The sequence below is a fragment of the Rousettus aegyptiacus genome, unplaced genomic scaffold (genome assembly GCF_014176215.1).
Source record: "Rousettus aegyptiacus isolate mRouAeg1 unplaced genomic scaffold, mRouAeg1.p scaffold_m13_p_15, whole genome shotgun sequence".
NCBI lineage: Eukaryota > Metazoa > Chordata > Mammalia > Chiroptera > Pteropodidae > Rousettus > Rousettus aegyptiacus.
Genome location: NW_023416290.1, coordinates 14,125,099 through 14,147,301, shown reverse-complemented (window position 1 = coordinate 14,147,301; position 22,203 = coordinate 14,125,099). Strand labels below are relative to the sequence as shown.

The 22,203-nt window shown below is 41.4% G+C and overlaps 1 protein-coding gene and 1 pseudogene across 3 annotated transcripts in view; both read left to right on the top strand.

Annotated features, from left to right (window-relative positions):
• CLVS1 (clavesin 1) overlaps nt 1-22,203 on the top strand; it is a 124,504-nt gene that overhangs the window by 81,651 nt on the left and 20,650 nt on the right. For all 3 annotated transcript variants that reach the window (XM_016162540.2, XM_036232833.1, XM_016162539.2), the window contains one exon: nt 21,646-21,756. In XM_016162540.2, the coding sequence (XP_016018026.2) occupies nt 21,646-21,756 (111 nt within the window). The remainder of the gene's footprint in view (nt 1-21,645; nt 21,757-22,203) is intronic.
• Nucleotides 17,247-17,365, top strand: LOC118612339 (annotated as a pseudogene).

Sequence of the window (22,203 nt, the reverse complement as noted above, 5' to 3'; positions counted from 1 at the left end):
ATCTGGGTTTCTGCCTCAAAGCAGATCACAGCTTTGAGAGAGTGATAGACATAGAAACTAATACTTGCAAAGAAAAGTGTAAAACTAAAGATTCTATGAGCTCTGAGAACAAAATGCATAATTTAAGAACCATGAGACAAGCAAGGCCCCAGGACTGAAGTCATTGCTACTGGGGACTTTGAACAATAAACAGGCACTCAAGTTTCATCTGGAGTTTATCAGAAACGCTTTTTTCATGTTTTCCATTCTTTTCTTTTTTCTCTATTTATAATGGGGCTGGGATATTTTTGTGACACAAAGTGGGGACAGAATGAGACATCTTTAGCCAAAATGGGCATTACTGTGACCTGCCAGGTCTCAGAGTTGTTTTCCAAGAGATGGCGAAATACACTGTTCAGAGTTAACATGATTAAAATGAGGCCCTTTGAGCAGTAACCAAACCCTCACTGACCCTCCTCAGGCAGGTAGCCCCCCACCCCAGGCCCAAGCCACCCCGCCTCCTGGGCAGATGGGGTGCCAAATGCCACCTCATAGCACCTGCCTCTGCCAGGAACCATCCGCGTGCTACCGAGCAGTTTATTAACATGTCTTATGGAATCACGAAATCTAACTTATGCTCTGTACCCCATGGTATAAGCCACAGAGCAAGGCAAAGTTAGGAGCCATTTGGATGTTGGGATGTGGAAACAGTTAACTGAAGTCTCTCTGTCTCTGAGAAAACAAGATGGAAATGCTACTCTGGGCTCAGGCCCAAGGCTTTTGGCTTAACTATCCTCACTGGCTCTCGCCTCATCTATATTCTAAGGCCTTTTCTCCCAAACCATTTCTCCCTGTGTTTCCCTGCTCTCACAAGTTTTGTCACTTCACGTTGGTCCATTTTTTAGTGTTATGAATGTGTGCCAGTCAACACGTCCCTGAGCGCGAGGTGCAGAGGGCCGGTCTGAGCAGCAGTCCCGCAGGAAGCCGGGCGCCCGCCCTGGCAGCTCGCCGCTTAGGCCGCAGCGCTTCGGCCTCCCAGTTTCTTCATTTGCAGTTGTAAATTTGTGCTAGGACATTATCCAGTAAAAAAAAAAAAAGGTGAAATCTAACTGATTCTTAATTGTCTTTTGAATGGTGATGGCTAAGTCATTTCAAGGTATAGAATTTATTCGAAGGCATCAAGATAATCAGCAGTTCGATAGATTTCCGCTTCCTGTTATCCACAAACCCGGGGCAACTATTCCCAGGAGGGATGGCAGAGCTGCAGATTTCAGGGAACCCTGGAGGAGGGAGCGTCAGGTCTCACGGCCTCGCATGGCTACCGGCGGCGTGTGCTCCACGCTGTGCGCTCTCCAGATGCGCCCGGCATTTCCAAGGACTGGCCACTTACCCTCCTCCTTCAGGACTGAGACACATGCATTTTATTTAAGTGTGAGAGAGGCTAGCAGTCCCCAGGTGGTGCCCAAGATGGTCCACTGAGGTACGGCGAGGAAAACTCTTTTCTACCTTACTCGGTTTGATCCATGCGTTCAATTTGCACAGAATTGTACACTCTCAAAAAGTCTGAAGGGCCCTGAGTTAGACCCCAACCTGCACAAAACAGCTTGGTGGATTCCTTGCACCACTCACCCACGCACATGGAGGAGGATGCGTGGCGGCTGCTTGGGTTGCCCAGCACTCGCGCTGGAGCTAAGGGGAACTCCGTAAATCCCGCAGGCGAGATGTGCCCTTGCATAACGAGGTTTGGAACTCGTAACAGAAAGAAATAAGAGAGAACATCTCATTTTGCATAATTTCTGGGATTAGCAATCGTTCTGGAGCTACCCCCAGATAGGAAATTTGAAAATTATGTATTATTTTAAATAGCAATATTTGTCTATTATCGTTTTTTTCTTCTAAATTTCGGCACTGGTTTCTTATAAAGCTCTACTTGAATAAGACATAGATAGATGGTGATGATAGAGGTAGGTAGGTAGATGGATGGATGGATGGATGGATGGATAGACAGACATATGATAGACAGATATTCCAATGCATAGAATAAATATTAGAAATAACAGGTGGAAAAAAACACCACATTTTGCATTGCAATTCATTCCAAGGTAGTCTCTCACTTGTATTCAAGGTCTTGATTTTTATTTTTGCTATCTTGCAAAATATAAAATGCTTATGTGAAATACAGGAGACTGAGTTCTTATCTCTGCATCTACCTCCATTAAGAGAGCGGACCGCAGACAGGTAATCAATGGGCACTGCTCCATCCAGGAATGAAAGAATCGAAAAAGGGGCGACTCAGATACTCCTGGAACCTTCTTGTGGCCTCCAGCTGAGGCAGTTCCACCTGGTTTCTTTACTCGCACTATCTACCAGATTAGTGTTCTGTACATTGGGCTGTAAGGTGAAATTCAGATTTATGAAGTGGAAAGTTCTATGGGTCAGAACTGTGGTGAATTGAGGTGTGGCAGGGAGGTGGCATTCGGTTCAGGCAGGATGGGGCTGATTCTTAAGAGAAAAGCAACAAGAGCAGATGCGGTTCCCCTTGTGTGGTAGAGACAGCTACTTGTCAGGAGAGGTTACACAGGCCAAGGAAGGAAGAAAAGACCTGGAGGCGTACCTGCCCTAGGAGGGAGACCAGGGGCCTTGAAGGAGAAGAGAGATTGAAAGGCCAGGAGAGCATGGAAGACAGACCGGGGATGAGAGAGAAGAAAGAACCCTTCTTGGGGAGTTGCTGCAGGACATGGAGTGAGATGGAAAGTGAGTGATATTTAACACAAAATTAACAAGTGTAGCTGTACATGAAGAAAGTGCCACCCCTCCCCCAGCCCACCACTGTGTAGGTGCCTGTGCGCACATGTGTTTTGAGAAACACTCAATATATCTGAATCATTTAGACTATACATTTTCCCACCAGACTTTTGTTTTCTTAAATGCGATGCCAAGTAGAACTTGAACCATGTAAAGTTCTTGATTTACGTTTGGCTGTACTTGTTGAATTTTCTAGTTTTCTGGTAAGTTTACTTCAAGTGTAAATATCCTTTCGGTTGCTCACTTGCTCAATTCCAGGGGCACTTCATTGTTTGATCACCATGGGATGTCACTACTATAAAATTGCTACTCTTTTCCAAGACTCTTCCATCAGAAAAGTGAGGATCTGTCAGTATGTAAATATTACTAACTATACTCAAAACAGAGATGCAGGTGGAGACACATTCTAAGAATATCCCAACCGAGTTTTCACAACTCACACGATTATTCATACCTGCAATTAAGAGTCATTCTTAAACTACTTTCTTACACCAGAGATTGGGAACCCTAATCTCAGAGCTGTTCCACAATAGCTGGGAGGCTATGAGAGGGTCTCTGGACTGGAAAGAAGAGAACTTGATGAAATTGTGAAGAATTTTGTATGGTCAACATGGCATCACATATCACAACCAGAGCCAACTGGTCTACCATTGATCCCTTTACTCAAAATGTCTTAGGCCTCAGCACCTGAGCCTTTTGTTTTGCTTGTGCACACTGCCCCAAGACCTAACACACTGTGATGTGTTTGTCCCCTGGAAAAGAAGCAGCTGCTGCGGCAGGAATCTCACTGTTCTCCCAACCAGAATTTGGGTGGAGCTTCTTGGCCCTTCGTGTTTCTGTCCCACCCCTTGAGGAAGACCTTACTTTCCCCCAGTTTCAATTTCTTCACCCATAAAAATGAGGAATTGCTCATTTCAATCTCTTCAGATTATTTTTCTGTTGGTTTTTTAAGTCTACAATTTTGACTTGATATTTTTTAAACTGCGAAAGTAATTCATGCTTATTTTAGCTAATGAGACAGGTGCTAACAAAATAAAACCGTAGAAAGGCGGTGATGATGTCTCTCTTTGCCGCTCCACTCCCAGCCTCCTGGCATGCGCACAGCCCCATGTGCACCCTTTCGCCCCCTTCTCCTTGCTCATACAAACATAAATAAAGAGAAATTTCGTTCCTACCAAAATTTATTTATAATATGTACATTATTCTGCAACTCGGTTTTTGTTTTTTCCCCACTTAAAATGGTGTTTCGAAGAACAAGTGAAAACGCTTAGTAAACTGTTGTCACCACTCTTCAAGGCTTAGACTGTAGGCATTTTGTTCGTTAGATCAATCGGCTTACGCTCCCTGACATCGCTAAGAGATCAGCTGAGTGAAGGAATAGGTAAGTTTACTGAACACAAATGAAGTCGGTAACCTTGCTGCATGAAATGCAGAGCTGTCCCATCTGCCCAGCCTGATGGAGAATGTGTCAGTGTGAGCAGCGTCACTGGGGGAGAAGAGAGCCAGGGTCGCCTAGTCCCTGTGTGTCCCCAGAATCAAGCACATCACAGACAATGGGACGAGATGGGAGAGATATAGGGAGAATTAATGACTAGAACAACGAATTTAAGAAGGAACAAATGAAGGTACAAACAAGGCTACAAGCGAGGACCGTTACTTTAATCGGTGCTGTGGTGAGAATAAAGAAGAAAGTAATAAGGGAAAATTGGGGATTTTCTCTAAGACATCTGGGGATGCATTTGAATAAGCAATGAAAAAAAAAAAAACAAAAAACTGCTGACACACCGAAGGCTGGTGGCAAGGGACCTGTAATTGTTTCACCAGCCAAGGGAACTCCGAAGCTGAATTGGAAGTCGGCTTTCTCTCTCACCCTCTTACATTAATACAGTTTCACATAATTCTTTGAAACTTCCTCAGGGAATCCTGCCTCTGGAAGCAGCTGACTCAATCTGGATGCTTTCGTTATATATTTTTTTTTATCTTCCTCTGTATTTCCGTAAGCTCTTGGGCTTTTCTAGTGTAACTTCCTTATTTATAGCTCTTCGGTGCTTCTAGACTCTGTGTGTTGAACTTAACCGCTTATCTACAAACTGCCAGTTAAAGACATAATGTCCAAATTGCCCAAAACAGACTTAAAGAGTCTCTAAGAATATTTCCTAACCTATTTACACTTGCTATTTACCTATTAGTCATGCTAAATAAGCATGTTAAGGCTGGCTTGCTAAGGTAATAGACAAGTAACCTATCCATTATTTATACAAGTCTGGAACTTTCAAATCAGATTATTACCTACTATCTTTCAATAACTTTCCTCCCTTTGATTTCATGGAATTGATATTCTACATAGGAGAGGTGGAGTTAGACTGTTTAGACTCAAATCCTGACTCCAAAGCACATGAGTTATATATAGGTCATGGGTAAATTAATTAACCTCCCCGAGCCTTGATTTTCTCATTCCAAAATTAGAACTAATAATATCACCTATCATAGAATTGTTATGAGATTTAATTGATATACATACAAAAGTATATAGCAGAAGGTCTGGCACATGGTAAACACCAATAAAGGTTTGAAAATGAGCTTTTAAAAATTGTTATTATTTTATGAATTGTGTTTGTTAATCATTAACTTATTTTATATTTAATACTCAGAAACATGCAACTGAGTATACAAGCTAAGAAAATTAGGAACTAAAACTAACATCAAGTATAGGGTTGTTTTTGTCTCTTTGTTTGAGGTCGTTGGTGTTTTGATTGGGATGCAAATTCTGTTCTGAGATAAACTCTTTGAAATATTGAAAGTGGCTGGAAGGACACCTGAGACCGACCCCCTCTACGAAGCCCAGCTTATTGTCACTGCTCAAGTCTTGCACTGAAGAGCTGTAAATACATAGCTATGTCACCATGAATATCACTCTGTTTAAAATCCAGGACATGGTGGCTGTGCCGGTGTAGCAAAGCAGGCAAGGTAAGGTATAAAGCAATACTCCGTGGGAAAAGACAGATAAAGCAATACTACACCAGGACCGAGAGTCTGCTCTGGTCTTCTAAGAGATAGCGGAAAATATCTGGGGTGGCTTTTCCATGAACAGAGCCATCCACACGCAGGATAGCCCATAGCTAGCTGATTCTGATGGAAGCAGTTCTCGTTACAGCTGGTCAAAGTTAGGGTGGTTCTGGATAAAGCTACTCATCACCCTACGACTGTGAAAAGGCAAGCCTTTCTCAACCTCTGATTACCAAACTGTAATCCTTCCTGGGTGCTCAGCCGGCAGGCCCAACTCAGATGCAGAACGAGCTGCTAAAGAAGTTCCAGTCCAAGACAGGACCAACCCCATAGGCCTCAGTCAGTTTCTCTTTCTTTCTCTGGAAACAAAACAATAGGAGAAGCTATTGCTGGTTCTTCACGTTGCAGGTAAATGTAAGGAGACAGCCAAATACGACTTTATCCCTCTGTGGTCATGCTCGTGCTCTCATTCTGGAGTGAAGTGGAAAGACCCAGCTAAGGTGGACTCCTACGTGAGGTGAGGATCTTACAGTGATCACTTCCTGCTGTGGACATGCAGGTTGCAACACCACACTCGCAACTGAAAAGGTTGGGTTTTTGTCAAGAAATAGTGTTCAAATAATGGAAGAGGATTTTCTTTCTTGGGAAAAGTGTGGACTAGATGCTTCTACCTCAGTGCTAAGTGTGTGTGATTCTTTCTACCAGCTTAATTTTATTTTCTTTGGAAGAGTATTTCCAGTCAGCCTTAAAAATAGAATGGATTATGTTCAACTTTTTAATTAGAAGGAATAAAAAGCCTTGAGGATTTTTCAGTAATTTAAACTAATGTCGATAGAAATACACATACATATGTGAAACTGAAGATAACGTATATTCAACACAACCTTAATTAATTCATTCAAAGGCTCCTCACCGAGCCCCTTCGATGTGTCAGATGTTGACCTGGATGCTGGATTTGCAGAGTGCAAAGGAAATATGATCACTGAGTCACAGGGACTGGGGTCCCCAAAAGGAGAAAGCATAGAACAAAGAAATACGTAATCAAAGATATAGTCAATGCTGTGAAGAACAGAAAATAAATCAGTGTAATTTGCTACAACTAAAAATTCTCCTTAGCTAAGCTTCCTCTTATTAGTCTCAGTCGTTCAATCACTTTCTTTTTAAAGCCTAATTAATAACCAGTACCTGGTTTTCAAACTGCTGAAGTTCCAATGAGGAACCATCTATAACTTGAATAGGGTCAGCTAGAACATGGAGGAAAGCAAGAGATGGAATAGAAATAGGCCACTGGGACAACCATACAGTGAATCTTCAGAACTGAAAAGCATCTTTAAAACCCACAATGCGCTGTATGTGCTCTGCAAGGCCAAGTAAAAGCAAAGGAAACCTGCTTATCATTGGTCTTGTTTAGCCTATTCTCATGAGTTAGGTGAAATGAGGCATTTAAAGAAGGAACAGAGGCTTAATGTATGGGGGGGCGGGTAGAGGTCAAAGAAGACAGAGGTAGAAGCAACCACAACCAACCAACACCCTGTCCTCCCAGGATGGAAGTGCTCCTTCAGGAGAGCTGGCCACGGATGGGGGGCGACTAGGAGGGAGCTCTCTTGGACAGTGAGCTGACTGCCACTGGTCTTCAGGATCCACCAACTGTACTTAATGGGGCACTATGAGAATCAAAGTAGATCTCAGAGCATTACCAAAAGGAGCAAAGTGTGTCCTGAACTGCTTGGTCCTCTTCTCCACTGGCCCTGCCCAGCAGATGAGGCCACCTCCCCACTGACCCACTGCTCCCACCCCAGCTGTGACATCAGTTCATATACTCCTAGAACTCAGATGAGTAAGTGTCTGTCTAACTGCTTTAGTTTTAACAGAGATCAGTGACACTAAAAATTAAAACATTCTCGAAGCCAGACCATATAGAAAATTATCTAATTCACAGAACATTTTAAATTAGTGACACTCATCAGCTTACTCAAAACAAATTCATTATGATTTTTACATCTTTTCTAGGGCAAGATGAGCATAGAAATATTCTATTGGGAGTTATGCCTTCAAGGGACACCTGCTTGCCTTTCTCACCTAAGTATAAATATCGTCCGAAGTGTAATCTGTGCAGTGTTATATAATTGTGCTTAAAAGTGTTTTCAATAAGGGAATGGGTGATAATGGGGAGTGTGTCCTACGTCTGACCAAAGGTATGTCAACAAATGCAGGTACAATTAGAAATCTGCATGGGAAAATTGGAAACATAGCTGTTCTCCAAGTTCTACAAAATGGACGTGTGTGTACTGCCCACATAGGTTTTACACAGGTTCTGGTGTGCTGTAAAGTCTATTTGTTAGTTACCAAGACACACACACAAGCAAAGCCTGATATCTAATAATACAATGGGTAATAGTCATTTTCCTTGCATACTTAATGTAATGGATTTTTTGTTTTGCGAATGATTTATCTTATCTAGGTTCCCTTAAAACACTACTCAGGGTTTTCCCTCTTTTCCTCTTGCCTCTTGATAGAATTAATTAATTAACAGCTAGGGGAGCCATTCCGTATCATTTTACTGACTGCACAGCTACATTTTCCAAAAATTGCCAAGAATACTTCCTTTCCACCACTTAAGAGCAAACCACGTTTGACCAAAGTGTCTCCCAGAGAAGGGGAGACTGAACTGAGACGGAAGGGTAACGTGAACAATAGCAAACGGTTAGAATGGTTGATTTCTCAGTATGAGAATATCATTTTCTGTAGGTAGAGGAGGCGTCTGATTTACAATTCAAGATTAATCTGCAGAGACTTGGAAACATTGATCGAGATTTTATGAGATTATTTTGTGGGGTTCCAGAACGCAGGCCATGTCCATCCATACTCATTTCTTCTCGCCTGCATGCATGTGTGTGCACGTACATGCTTGCATATCTTGTATAAAGCCACCTGGAACTGTACCCAGCTATACCTGTTGAATTGTCTCTCATGATAGGGCTAATTAGCAAATTCATTAATTAGCTCCTGTTTTTTTCCTAAAAGTTGTCAGCTGTAATCATTCCTTTGTTTTCCCAAGTTGCCTGCCATTATCGTTAGTGCCTCTCTGTGAATGCTCGGGCCTCGCTAAGGCTTCACACTTCCTGCAGAGCAAAGCGTCCTCCTACCGAAGCCTTCTCTGTGGGCAAAGCATAGAATTTTCCTTGGCAAATGGCTGTGCCTCAGCACAGAATAAAAAAACAAAAGACTAATTCCTAATTTGTTTGTTCTACATCCCCAGCAGCAAAGAAACCACAGACACAAACATATAGACAAAGTAGTTTGAAATAACTTCTATAAAGAAGTTATAGTTCACAGACAATTTATTTACAGTCATGCAGCAGTAGAAGCTTTGCTAACTACATAGCAGCATATATAGATTCGCCTTTAATTACTTTTAAAACGATATTTCTCCTACATCCGCTAGTAATCAAATACCACAGCCTTGGTATGTACAACATTGCTTTAGTTATGTGTGTTCCTGTGTCTTTCCCGTGGCCAAACTGCGTCTCTTTCAGGGGAGGCTACCCACACTTCATCTTTGTGTCACCAACACCTTCACCTGGACACAGTGGGTCTCATTAGATAATAGATGGCTAAGAGCTAGAAGCACATATGAGTTACTCTGGAAGATTTGGGTGTTCTTCAGTCGAGGCTATGCACATAAGGGAAATGCCCATAGAATGAATCTGGGAGATTGCATCCCTATATATTACGCAGTGCAAATGCACGTCTCTTTCTCCTGGCCACAAGCTCCTTAGCCACATGGATATTAAAAATGTACAGTTGTCTTTTGAACAACTCAGAGAGTAGAGGGGCCACCCACACCCACACAGTGAAAAATCTGCGTATAACTTTGGACCCTCCCAAAAAGTGTAACTACAACGAGCCTACTGTGGACTGGAAGCCTTACCAATAACATAAACAGTTGATTAACACTTAGTTTATATGTTAGAAGTATTATATAATGAATTCTTATAATAACATCAGCTAGAAGAAAGAAAACTTTATTGGGAAAATCATAAAGAAGAGAAATATATATATATAAATATATATATAAATATTTATATATATTTATATATTTTTTATATTTATATATTATATATTTTATATTATATAATATATATTTATATATATTATATATTTATATATTTTATATATTATATTTATATATATTATATATTTTATATATATTTGTATATATTATATATACAAATATTATATATATATATATTCCTTACTACTCAGCACCACCTCACCCGCCAAACCCCCAGCTTCTCCCCACACTTAAAGGGCACTTGCTTCCTGGCTCTGTCCCCTTGGCCTTTCTCTCAGTAACGGACTCGTTTAGCCTCACTGGCTTCTTTTATTCCCTCTTTCTCTCACTACGCCATGTCTGTACTGCAGAGATGAGGGCCTGGAACCAACCCAATGAACAAGAAAATCTCTTTTAGAGGTAGGTGGAGATTGGGGGGAGCAGTAGAGAGGAGTTGTGTGGGCGAAGACTAGAAATAGTCCAATAATATTTTTGTCTCTGTTACAAGTGCAATAGGACCAAGAAGTGAAGAGAAGCTGCCAGGGCTGGTAAAGAATCTTCTTTGCCACCCTGGGACGTGGCACTAGATGCTGTGGTACGAAGAGCAGCAAGCACACAAAAGCTGTTTCTGAGCACTTAGCCTGAGCTGGGTGGGCCGAACCCCCCTTCCCCCCTCCCGCCCCACACAGAACATAAATCACAGGTCTCAGAAAAGGGGTCTCGGTTCTCAGCCCTGCTGGGACGTGGCACCCTGTTCAGTAGGATTCCTGCTGGTCATTCCTGCAGGAGTTTCAGCTCCCTGTTTACCCAGTCTGTGGGTAAACAGAGGGCCCACCTGGATGGACCACATACATCTTTCATGGCTGTGTTAGAGCTATATTCGTTCAGCAGGCTCCTTGAGCTGACTTGGCCCTGTGAGGGTTCAAATTCATTTTCCTGAGGAATCTAAAGCTCCACTCCTTTTAAATTTCATAGGACGAGTTTCCAACCTACAGGCTAAAATTCAGTATTAGTCAGAGTTCAACCAGGAATACAGAAACCACTACAAGTATTTAAAACCAAGGTAACTTAATTTAATACAAGGAATTGGCCTTACCACAGAAGTGATGGAAAATCTGAGAAGTCAAACAGGAATGATGAGGCAAGCTAGAGAGTGGCAAGAATAGGAAGCATGGAGCTACCTGAGGCCGAGAGATAAGGAATTACTGGGGCCCAGGGACGGGAGCCACACAGGCCTGTCCAGATGAGCAGAGAGCTGGGAGGAGGGACCACCCAAGGTAGAACCACAGGGGGAAAGTGCCCTGGCTCCTCCCCTGATCCACCCGCCTCAGAGGTTCCGTGGATAATCCTCAATGGCTGAAAAGGAGCCTGGGAGATGTGCGGGGGGCGGGGGAGGCAGGATTGACCCCTACCCTCCATCCTAGAGCAGGGGAGGGTTAGCGATGGACCTATCCTGCGGCAAATAGGACCAGGCCACGCACAATCTCTGTGAGATATCACTGACGAAAATAAGGATATGAACTAAAGACAGACATGGCCGTGCAGAAACGGCCTAGTCCCGTGGGCATGCCGGACACGCTTCCACAGAGAGAGGAAAATGTGAGTGAAGGCTAAAAAGAGGACCATGCAGGGTGCGTTCCAATTGCCAGGCACTGGGATTACACACAGCGATCCCCCGAAGCCTCACAATTACCTACAGGATTTTACTAGGAACAGAGAAGGGAAGTAACTTGCCCAAAGTCAATCTCTATGTAGCATCGGAACCCAAACTCTCTGAACACAAAAGTTCTTACTGGCCGCACTCGCCTGAAATACAATGTTGCATTCCCTAGGTGCCCTTAACATGTCGCTTTTGGTAATACCACCAGAGGGACAGAGCTGGTGGCGATGCAGGGGGCGTTTGCAGTTTGTGGTTTTCTACCTTCTACGGCAGGCCTCTCGGCCCCTCCAGTATCCTGCCAACATTCCTCCCGCACCACCAGCACACGGACACACACAATACAAACCGGCAGCAGTTCCAAATCTGCTCTTAGGCAAAATGAGAGAAAAATACGTGAGGTCTTACCCTGACAGGCGGCGTCTGTATTTTACCAGGAGCTAAAGCTCTATGCAGAGGGACCATTCTTTAATGATGGCTTTGCCAGTTCTAGGGCGGGGTGGAGACTGACTGTCTCTCCACAGTTAACACCCTAAAAGTCACAGCTAACTTGTGTACTAAGAAGGCCGGCTTTTGAACTGGTTTGTAAATTTAAATGCATTTTATCCTAAGTTTGGGAGGCCTCATTAATAAGCAAGGAAGAGAAACCCTAAAAAATAGACGTATATATCAATTGCCTGCTGGAATCTGTGTGTGTGTGTGTGTGTGTGTGTGTGTGTGTGTGTGTGTATGTGTGTGTGTGTGCGTGTGTGTGTGTAAGGGGAGGAAGAAAGAAAGAGCAATATAAAAACTTTTATTCTGGGTTAATATTCAATTATAGAACTGTAGTTAATGGATAAATTGTTAACGTAAACTGAAATAGGAAAGGAAGATAACATTATAGCATCCTGAATGTCATATAACTTTCGAGAGTCTTTTCCATCAAGCAATAAATTTCTCATTCCTTAAGAACTCCACAGAGGAATTGTGGTTAGGCCAGCAAGTCTGACTTATGGGGACATAAAAAGACACATTCTTCCCCTTGGTGCTGATTAAGATGATCCCTGATTAGGTTACTCTGTAAGGACATGTGCGTGTGTGTGTGTGTGTGTGTGTGTGTGTGTGTGTGTGTGTGTAACTGATATATCTAAAGGCACTGTTTTTTTAAGACATCAGCTAATTCCAAAAGCCTCTAATCTAAAATAGAACACTTTCATGCTGTAATTTTCGATAAATATAACATTTTTGTTGGTATAAAATATAAAATACTAATAAGAATTTGTGTGACTACTTAAAAACATGGAAAGTCACTTTTCCCAATGCGTATTATAATGGCGGTAGTAAATTTTCCTTAATAGAAAATATCTAATTTTTTTTTTTTTTAGTAATAATCTCCTCTCGCTTAGCACTTAAATTCCCAAAGATTCTCAGAGCTGAATTAAGGCGCAAACAGTAGAATTTTAAATGTAACGAATCCTATTCGGTGAGCTATTATTTTCTCTGGGATCATTTCTATCATTTTAAAAAACTGCCCAGATAAGCTGTTCATTTCGTGGAAAACATTACTCCAGAGTTTCTACTGGTGAATATTTACTAAGGAATTGATTGGGCTTTGAAAACTGTGCCTTTAAAATAGCACTCAGACCAATGTGATATGTAAATAAGTGTATAAAAACTGTTGTAAAGTCTACACACCTGTCAAAACCCTTTTGCAGATGACTTTATGAATCATAAATATATAAATGCATCGGATCTCCAGAGATGCTTCAATCAAACATTAAATTTCATGGAACCACTGGGTTACTTTGGTGTGATTTAGTGAGAGTTTTCCTTGGTTGGTGGAGTGTTTACAAGACAATATAGGCCCCATGCAGCATGGGAGACAGATGAGCAATAGTTTTTCAAAGAAAAAGAAAAAGTAAAATTCCCTCCAAGGGCGCTTAATTGCCCTCCATGTTCAAGGCATATTTATTTCCACCACGCAAAGCAGCAAAGTCATCTCTAAGCAGTAAAAGTAGTAGACTCTGTGTGTGCAAAATGACTCCACTCGATGAGGGGTTTTGTTTATATCTAGCCTGGCTCTTCTCCTGGGTCCCAGGTCCCAGTGACCTGCCAGCCCTCTCTACTATCAGCATCCTGCTCTCGAGAGGACACCAAATCGGTGTTCGGTGTGTCCCCATTTAACGAAAGATTATGCCCTGTGCTTACCTCAGACGAGCACAGGTGTCATTTAGCCTCGAATGGATGAGGCGGTCGTTTCACGAGACCCCAGAGCGCAGAATATTGCCCTGATGCTGCATGAGACAGCACGCGGAAAAGTTCCTGCTAGATGCTAAGTGCCCAGTCCTCAGCTATTAAATCACCTTTACTGATTTTAATTTTTTAAAAATTTATACCTATTAAGACTATAACATTTTATTATCTTTGCTTAGCACAAATTTAGTTAGAGACCAAAGACATGTGTGTGATTAAAAGCCTAACGTTTGCCAAAAGGTTTGCTTTAAATGACTTTTTTCTTTCCTTCCACCATGCTTCTTCTCTAAGAGATACCATGATTTTGTGAGTTTAAACACTAAGTGACAGGTTGAATCATATGAAGTATACTCTATCTTCTGGCATTGATTTTCTGTGCAAAGCAGTGATTCAAGCGCTCTGGGTTTCTCCATGAATTGGCTTGTAAATTATGAACAACAATCATCTATTTACCACTTAGGCGCCCTCGGGGAAAATTGAAGATGAAACATTGGGTACTCACCACAATGCATTTGCTATTTAACAGTCAAATATAAACCTTTTTAAAGATCACTGTGGTTAGAGAAGCTGGAAGTGATTTCTATGGCAAATTAAGTTTCCACTGCTTGAGCTCAGCTCTACCGACTGAGAGTGACCAGGCTGGGCGGATTCGCATGCCATCCCTTCTCTCCTCTCAGTAGCTGTCACCTCCTTGTGTACGTCACCTCCTTGGTCCTCTCGCCTGGCCAACAGTGAAATGGGTGGAGTTCTTCTATTTGGTCCTCTATTAAGTAGGGAATAACAAAAGCAAACAGAGTTATCTTGGTTTTCCTGTTACTAAAAGCTTTCCTACCAGGCTCAAGGCAGATTCCAGTGTAATCAATATGTTCTTTAAACTTATAATCACATAGTTCTGTTGTTTTGGCAGAAATGTGACAGGTACACAACATGAGGTAATTTAAAAAATTTATTTATCTTTCATCCTTCCTCCCTTCCATCCTTCCTCCTTTCCATCCTTCCTTCCTTCCATCCTTCTTTCCCTCCCTCCCCTCTTCCTTCCTTCCTTCCTTCCTTCCTTCCTTCCTTCCTTCCTTCCTTCCTTCCTTCCTTCCTTCTTTCCTTCCTTCCTTCCTTCCTTCTGTCCTCCTTTAATGTTTTTATCTTTTTAAATAGAGATCATCTGTAAGCGTATTCTCAGAAAATAGTGGAGCTAAGCAAAACGTTGGGACTCCTGGCGGCAAACAAACTCTTGAAGACTCTCAAATGGTCACATATATTTATTCAGCACCAATTCCTTTGTTAGCTCTTTTATATAAGGCTTTTTTATTCGGTCTTTACAGGGCATCCAGTCTTTCCCATGATCGTCATCTCTGGTTATCTTAACTGTTTATTAGCTCCGCTCTGAGGAACTACCATAAACGCAGAACCTAAACTCTGAATTCTGTGTCTTTCCCTCAAACAAAGCTTTACTATCCCCTTTGCTGCCATTGGACAATGAAATGACTGAAGACAAAAAGTGCATGTTATATATCCCTGTGTTCCTGTATTTTACTCGTAAGAGGAGTTATCAATGACAGCTTGTTGAACTGTTGAACAGAACTGAATATAAACAAGATCATTGAGGAATATTGTTTAGGTTGCAGTTAGGGAAGGGTCTAGGCCTGATTTGCTGGTCTGGGTCAACCTAACAGAAGGCTAGTTTCACTTACTGTGGTTATGAAATTGCTGAAAGGTTATGATTGTTTCAGGATCTTCATATAAGAGTTTGTCCTCTAGCATGCCCTGCTCTGAACCTGCATGAAAAACCCAAGCCCTTCCTAACCTCAAGAGAACACTGGATTGGTACAGCTTCTCAAGTCAACGGCATCTTCCAGGAGCATATATTCGAAGAACATTCATAGCCTATAATCAGTTGAAACCTTTGCCCAGCTGCCTTCCTAATAAGCACTTTCTCTCCTCTCTCATACATGCTGTATAGCGCATTTGGATTGTAACTGCTATTGCATGAGCTCTCTATTTCCTTGCAAATAGGTGAATATGTGACTTTCACACTAATGACTTCCACATAGTATAATAGAAACCCATCACCATGAAATATTGCATTTTTAGAAGGCTCTCTTGCATCAGTGAAGCCCATTTATGCTGCTGAAAATGTTTTCACTGTCTGCTTTGATGTGGGAAATGGGTGTCATTAGTAGGACATGCACGAACAGAATAGACGGAATAGAGCCTAACTTCATGCTTGTGTCTGCCACCTGCAGACCTACATACATGCAGTTATACGAATGAGCGGGTGTGTTCTGCCAAGGTTCAGAAAGATACTCCGAGCTACTAAAGGGAAGGACGCAGAACGTCTAAAAGACAGCTCGTGGGCTTATCCTCTCCTTTTTTAACTTTGCATTTGGTTTTCAGAGGAAGCTTCATAGATGGGAAATTTGCAGTTATCTGCGAATTTGAGTAGTCCTGTTCTAATATGCACTAAGAGCAGTAAAAGGTGATAAAGGAGGAGAGTGAGCGAGGGCAGCCAATGTGAGCAAAGCTTCTCCTGCTTCCCAAAGCAATGTGATTTTGAGGTCAGGTGCATTTTGAACCGTGTTGTGACGTATGTTAGCCCACAGGCGTTACAAATCTTAGAAAATAGCACTGGTGAACGCTTCATTGTCTAGCAGGAAACTCCACCAACTGCCGCCAGTGACATCTGTGTCTGATTGTCAAAGAAAGAGAGAGGAAAGACTTTCGCCCTATCACGTTGCTCCTGAATCCTGATTGAACACAAGGATGCTTGAATAGTGCTGGTGTGAAAATGAAGTGCCAACGAAGTGCCCATTAAAAAATGAAGTATGTTTCTAAAATGGATTGCGAGAATCACTTACTGGTACCTAAGACACCCAAAGAAAATAAAGAAGAGCCCTTAGAATGTTCCGCAGTGTATCTCGCCCTTAAAATTTACCTTGGCATGTTTTTGTTTAACATTCCATGTAAGGCAGAAAAGATTATCCTTAGAAATGCTTCTATGAAACCTAAAAAAAAAATGGCTACTCCAATTTTGGAGAGTTATGAAATAATTGTAATAATCATATTCTATAATTGTTATTTTAAGATAATTGTAGATTCACATGCAATTTAAAGGATAATACCGAGAGATGTCGATCGCCTTTACTTAGTCTCCACCACGGAAAACATCTTGCAAAACGATAGAGCAATATTACAACCAGGATATTGACCTTGATACAGTCAAGATACAGAACACTTTCATCACCACAAGGTTCACTTACGTTACGGTTTTATAGTGGTACCCACTTCCTTCAACCCCCATCCACTCCTTAAATCCTGACGACCACTAATCTGTTGTTTCTATCACTTTGTCATTTTAAGAATGTCGTATAGTAAATGGAGTCATACATGTAACCTTTTAGGATTGGTCTTTTTATCACTTAGCAAAATTCTCCAGAGATTTATCCGAATGGTTGTGTATGTCAGTAATTGTTCCTTTTAATTGCTGAGTAATGTTCCATGGTATAAATATACCAATTTGTCTATGGCCATGCTACCCAGAACAAGCTCGATCCCATCTGAACTTGGAAGCTAAGCATGGTTGGAGCTGGTTAGTACTTGGAGGGGAGACCACCTAGGAAGACCAGGTGCTGCAGGTGTAAAAAATAAAAAAATAGAGATTGTAAACTGACAAGGTCCTTGCAATCTGTGAGGTCGACCAAGGGTTGCTTCACCTAAAAAAATAAAAAATAAATAAAATAAATAAAAATAAAATATACCAATTTGTTTAACTATTCATTCATCGAAAGATGTCTAGGTAATTTTCAGTCTGGGACTATTGCAAACAAATATGCTATATTTTCTGTAGTTTCTCCTTTTAACTGTTTCAAATGAATTTTTATGAAGTAAAAATCTTTGATTTTAACAATACCCAATTTATTATTATTTTTTTCATTTTATGGATTATGCTTTTGGAGTCAAGTTCTAAAAATTCTGCCTAGTCTGAGATCCTTAAAGTAGTCTTCTATATCTTTTTCTAAAATTTTTATAGTTTTATGTTTTACATTTACACCCATGATCCATTTTGAGTTAATTTTGTGTGGAGTGTGTGGTTCAAGTCAGGTTCTTTTTTGTTTTTGCCTATGGAAGTCGAATTGTTCCAACATTATTTGTTGAAAAGCTTTCTTTCCTCCACTGAAATGCTTTGCACCAAGACCATTGATATGTCTCGGCGTCTTGTTTGTTTGAGTTGACACTGTTTGGTGTTTACGTAGCTGCTTCCATCTGCAGGGTTAAGCCTCTTGTTAAATCTGGTAGTTTTCGGCCACTATTTCTTTGAGAATTTTCCAGTTCTGCCCTCTTTCTCCCCTCTTTCCAAGACTCTGATGTCACAAATCTTAGGCCTTTTGTTGTAAGCTTGACGGGTCCCTAAGACTCTGCTCACTGATTTAAGGTCTACTAATCTCTCTATTGTTCACACTGGGTAATTTCTATCCTATCTTTCAGTTTATTGATTCTGTCTCTTTCATTCTGCGGTTGAGAGCATCTATTGAGTTTCTCTCTTTTTTTTTGTTATTCTATTTTTCAGTTCAAAATTTCATTGGGTTTTTCTTTACATTTTATATTTCTTTGCTAAGAGTTTCCATTCTTTTCTAAGATTTTCAATTTTTTAATTTATATAAAGTGTGTTCATTATTGTTTGTTGAAGCATGATTTATGATGGCAAAGTTAAAATCTTTGTTAAGTAATTCCAACATCTCTGTCATTTGGTGTAGGCCTCTATTAATTGTCATTTTTAAATATAGTTTGAGGTCTTTAGGGTTGTTGGTATGAAGAGTGATTTTTAAATTTTATTTGGACATTTTGTGTGAGTAAGAAATAAATATTTATAGTTTTAAGTGATGAAAAGCAGGGGTTGTATGTTATATAACATAACATAGCTTTTCTTGAATGAGAGAAAGTAGAGTATGTCTTTAGCAGTGGGAATATAGGTATCTTTTCTTCTTTCTTGTCTTTTTGTGTTTTTTTAATTTTTCGAATAATTTTTAATCTTTTTTTTACATTTTTAGAATAGAATTTTTATAGCAAGAAAATAAAATTAATTAAAAATAAACTGGAGGAGAGACAAATTTTATGATTAGAATTTGAACCGATGTTATATTTTTACTGATACATGCATAAAATGTGCAAGTATTAGTATCATGTTCTTGAATGTAGGGTATGTTTTTGGTAAACCATACTCTTTAATCACAGAGAACTCTGAAAAAGAAGTGTTACATCATCACTGAATCAAAGTTTACCTTCCAGAGTTAGTTTTGCTCCAGCCCCTAAGAAATGCACCTCTTTGAGGGCGGTAGATCCCCTTGGGGTCCTGGGAGAGATTTAGGTGACAGACAACTTCCCCTTTACCTGCAGTTTGCTAATGAGACCAGACAACACCACAATGATGAGCATTGCTCATAAGACGGTCGTGTTTGCGAATTTTGCCTCCCTCACCTTTCCCCTTGCATAACACACACACACACACACACACACACACACACACACACACACACACAATTTCATTATTAATAACTAAGGCAGACCATTTACACATTGTGTTTGTCACACAGGAAGGCCTTTCATTTGAATTTTATAGAAGCTATCTGAGGAAAAGTTATTCTGTTTGTACTCTGGCCCAAACTGAGCACTCTGAGAGGCATAGGATTTTATGTGCATTATTTATGTGCATTTATCCACACACAGGCACTGGCTGACCTAAAGGAGATCGATAAAAGCTCGTTGGGACTTCAGGCTGGCAGACTCAAATCCAGGCCAACCTAGAGAGAACTGACAGAGTCTCAGCCCCATATTTTGTCTTTCAATTTCCTCTGACACTAATAGAAAACAATTTTGATGCCTTCAATGGTTGAGTTTCCAATAGACTAAAATTCGGAGTCTCTAGATATTTTCAAAAGGTTAATATTTTCTTTCAGAGTTTGCCTATTGCCTATAGAGAATTATTTACAGAGTTTCTTCCCCTTTACTAACCTAGAAATGTGTAACATAATCGACTCTCAATAGAAATAAAACCTTTTTATTGGTCCTATTAAACCAGGTAGTAAAGCTCTGTTTTGCAGATAAACTCTTTCCTCTTGCTCTTCTTCCATAGCCCCTCAGAACTCATGTTTAGTGTGTGGCATAATGAATTAGACTTCTGAATAACAAGTTCCAAAAAGAGAGGCTAGTGCTTAAAACTTATTTTGGGGAGAGGGCTTTCTTTCTCTTTCTTTCTTTCTTTCTTTCTTTCTTTCTTTCTTTCTTTCTTTCTTTCTTTCTTTCTTTCTTTTTTTTAATGAACCAAAGAATTTTTAGATCTCGAATTGTACGTAAAAGTGAAAAAACTACTTTAGTAATAACTTTTTCATTTCTCAATTCAGATTTGGAATAGTGAGAGATTATGACAAGTGTACGAATTAGTATAAATGGTCTCTCCACCCTTACTTTGTGGTTTCATTGATTTTTTAGACACAGAATAAACAAAACAAAAATACATACCCAGCCAGACAAAGACCTTTTATTAAACATGTCTAATTTAGCCTCGTAAAAATTTAATTCCTTTGTACTCTGTAAAATATCTAGATAGAGGAAAAGTTACTTTTCCGTTTGTTAAATGTCAACCCTTAAGCACAATTCGTTATTGGAAACTAAGTACTTATTGGAAACTAAGTCTCAGTGTGGAAGATGTTGAGAGATCCAGGAGAGGCAGAGGGTTCTGAAAAAAGTTAAAAACCCTCTTTCCAAGTAACCAGCATGGTGCAGGCCAGGCCTTCCCCACACCTGCAGGAGGCAGCTAACCAATCATGGCGCAGGCCAGGCCTCTCATCCACCTGCAGGGAGCAGCGAGAGGCCTGAACTACAAGCTCAGACAGCCGGGCTCCTTCTGCTTTCATCTCATCTCTTCATCTCATCTCACTAACATTTTATGAAGATGTTTGTTGCAATGAAATAGATTGCCAGCACACTTGGAAATTCAAATTGCATTAGATGTTCCTTCTTTTTAAATTCCATTAACCAGGACAAACGCAATGCAAGCTGGGAAAGCCCTTCATCTGGATGGATCTCAGGACCTGGTGCTGTGGGACTAGCTCAGACTTTAGGATCCAGGTCTCTTATTCTGTGAATCTAATTAGCACCGAGAGCAGCTGTCTCAGCTTCTAAACCACAAGCTTATGCCCTGATCTAAATTCTAAAATTGGAACCATTTAAAAAGTGATCTTACTTCCTGATGTATTTTTTAAAAACGTGTTGATCTGCCAAGAAGGCAGACTCCAATTAGGAGAATCAACTTGCCCATCAATCAACAGGTGTCCTTTCCTTGGGACCTATTGCGTATGGGTCCCAGGATGAAGTCAGCACCTAGTTCTATAATCTATGGGAAAGTTGCAGGTAAACGTTGTCAGTAAATTCCAGGGAGCCCCTTCTCTTAAAATCCTTTGAAATTCTTTTCCAAGCTCTTCTCACAGCGCCCTCACTCACCCAGGCAAGTACAGCCATTGCCATGATAATCCGTGCGGAGGGCTGGAGCGGAGGGCAGAGTGTGACTTAAGAGGGCGACTTGTGCTCGGGGCTCGTGAGAACTGCAGCCGTGGTACCCTAGCACCAGGAGGGATCCCGGCTCCCTCGCGGTCCCGGCTGGTCACGCTCCTGTGCCACGTGGGGGTCACATAAAGACGGGCCTGGCACCTCTGCACTGTCATCTTTAAGCTGTGGAGTCAAAGGGGAGGGGAGAAGCGAGGGGACTAGAGGAACCTCACCAGCTAGGAAGCCAGCGTGTTTCCTGTCCTTCCCGCCATGAGCTAGTGCTTCCGAGCGAAGGGACGGGTCCTCCCCGGACCTGCGGCCTGGGCCCACCTGGAAAGCGTGCTCATCCCTGTGTGTGTTTCTCTTCCCGCCCCAGGACAGCTTTCCGGCTCGCTTCGGAGGAGTCCACTTCGTCAACCAGCCCTGGTACATTCACGCGCTGTACACGCTCATCAAGCCGTTCCTCAAAGACAAGACCAGGAAGCGGGTAATGAAAAGAAACGCCCAGTGGGGGGAATGTGGGGTGGGCTGGGCTGGGGGACACGGATGGTGCTCCTCCTCTCAATCTCCCCCTCTCTCCCTCTCTCTTTATTTTTCTGCCCCCCCCACCCCGCCTTTTCTGTAATTCCTGAGCATTTGAGCCTCAGCTGGAGTTTGCAAATGGCCTGAATTTAATCAATAATTTAGTAGAACTGGGTTATTTTCAGTCCCAGTGACAAACCAAAGGAAACTTTGAAGGCATGCAAATACCAGATGCCCATGTTACCGAATGTGCTTCTGGGAGATACGGGGTCAAGCAGCTTCCTGTTCATGGCATATTTTAATAGCTAGCATTTTGTCCTGCAAGTGTATTACTGCGATGAAGAATATTTGTATTTTGTTTTCCCCCTGAGGCTTTTAGGTCATAGCTGCCAGCTCTATGGGGGAAACATTC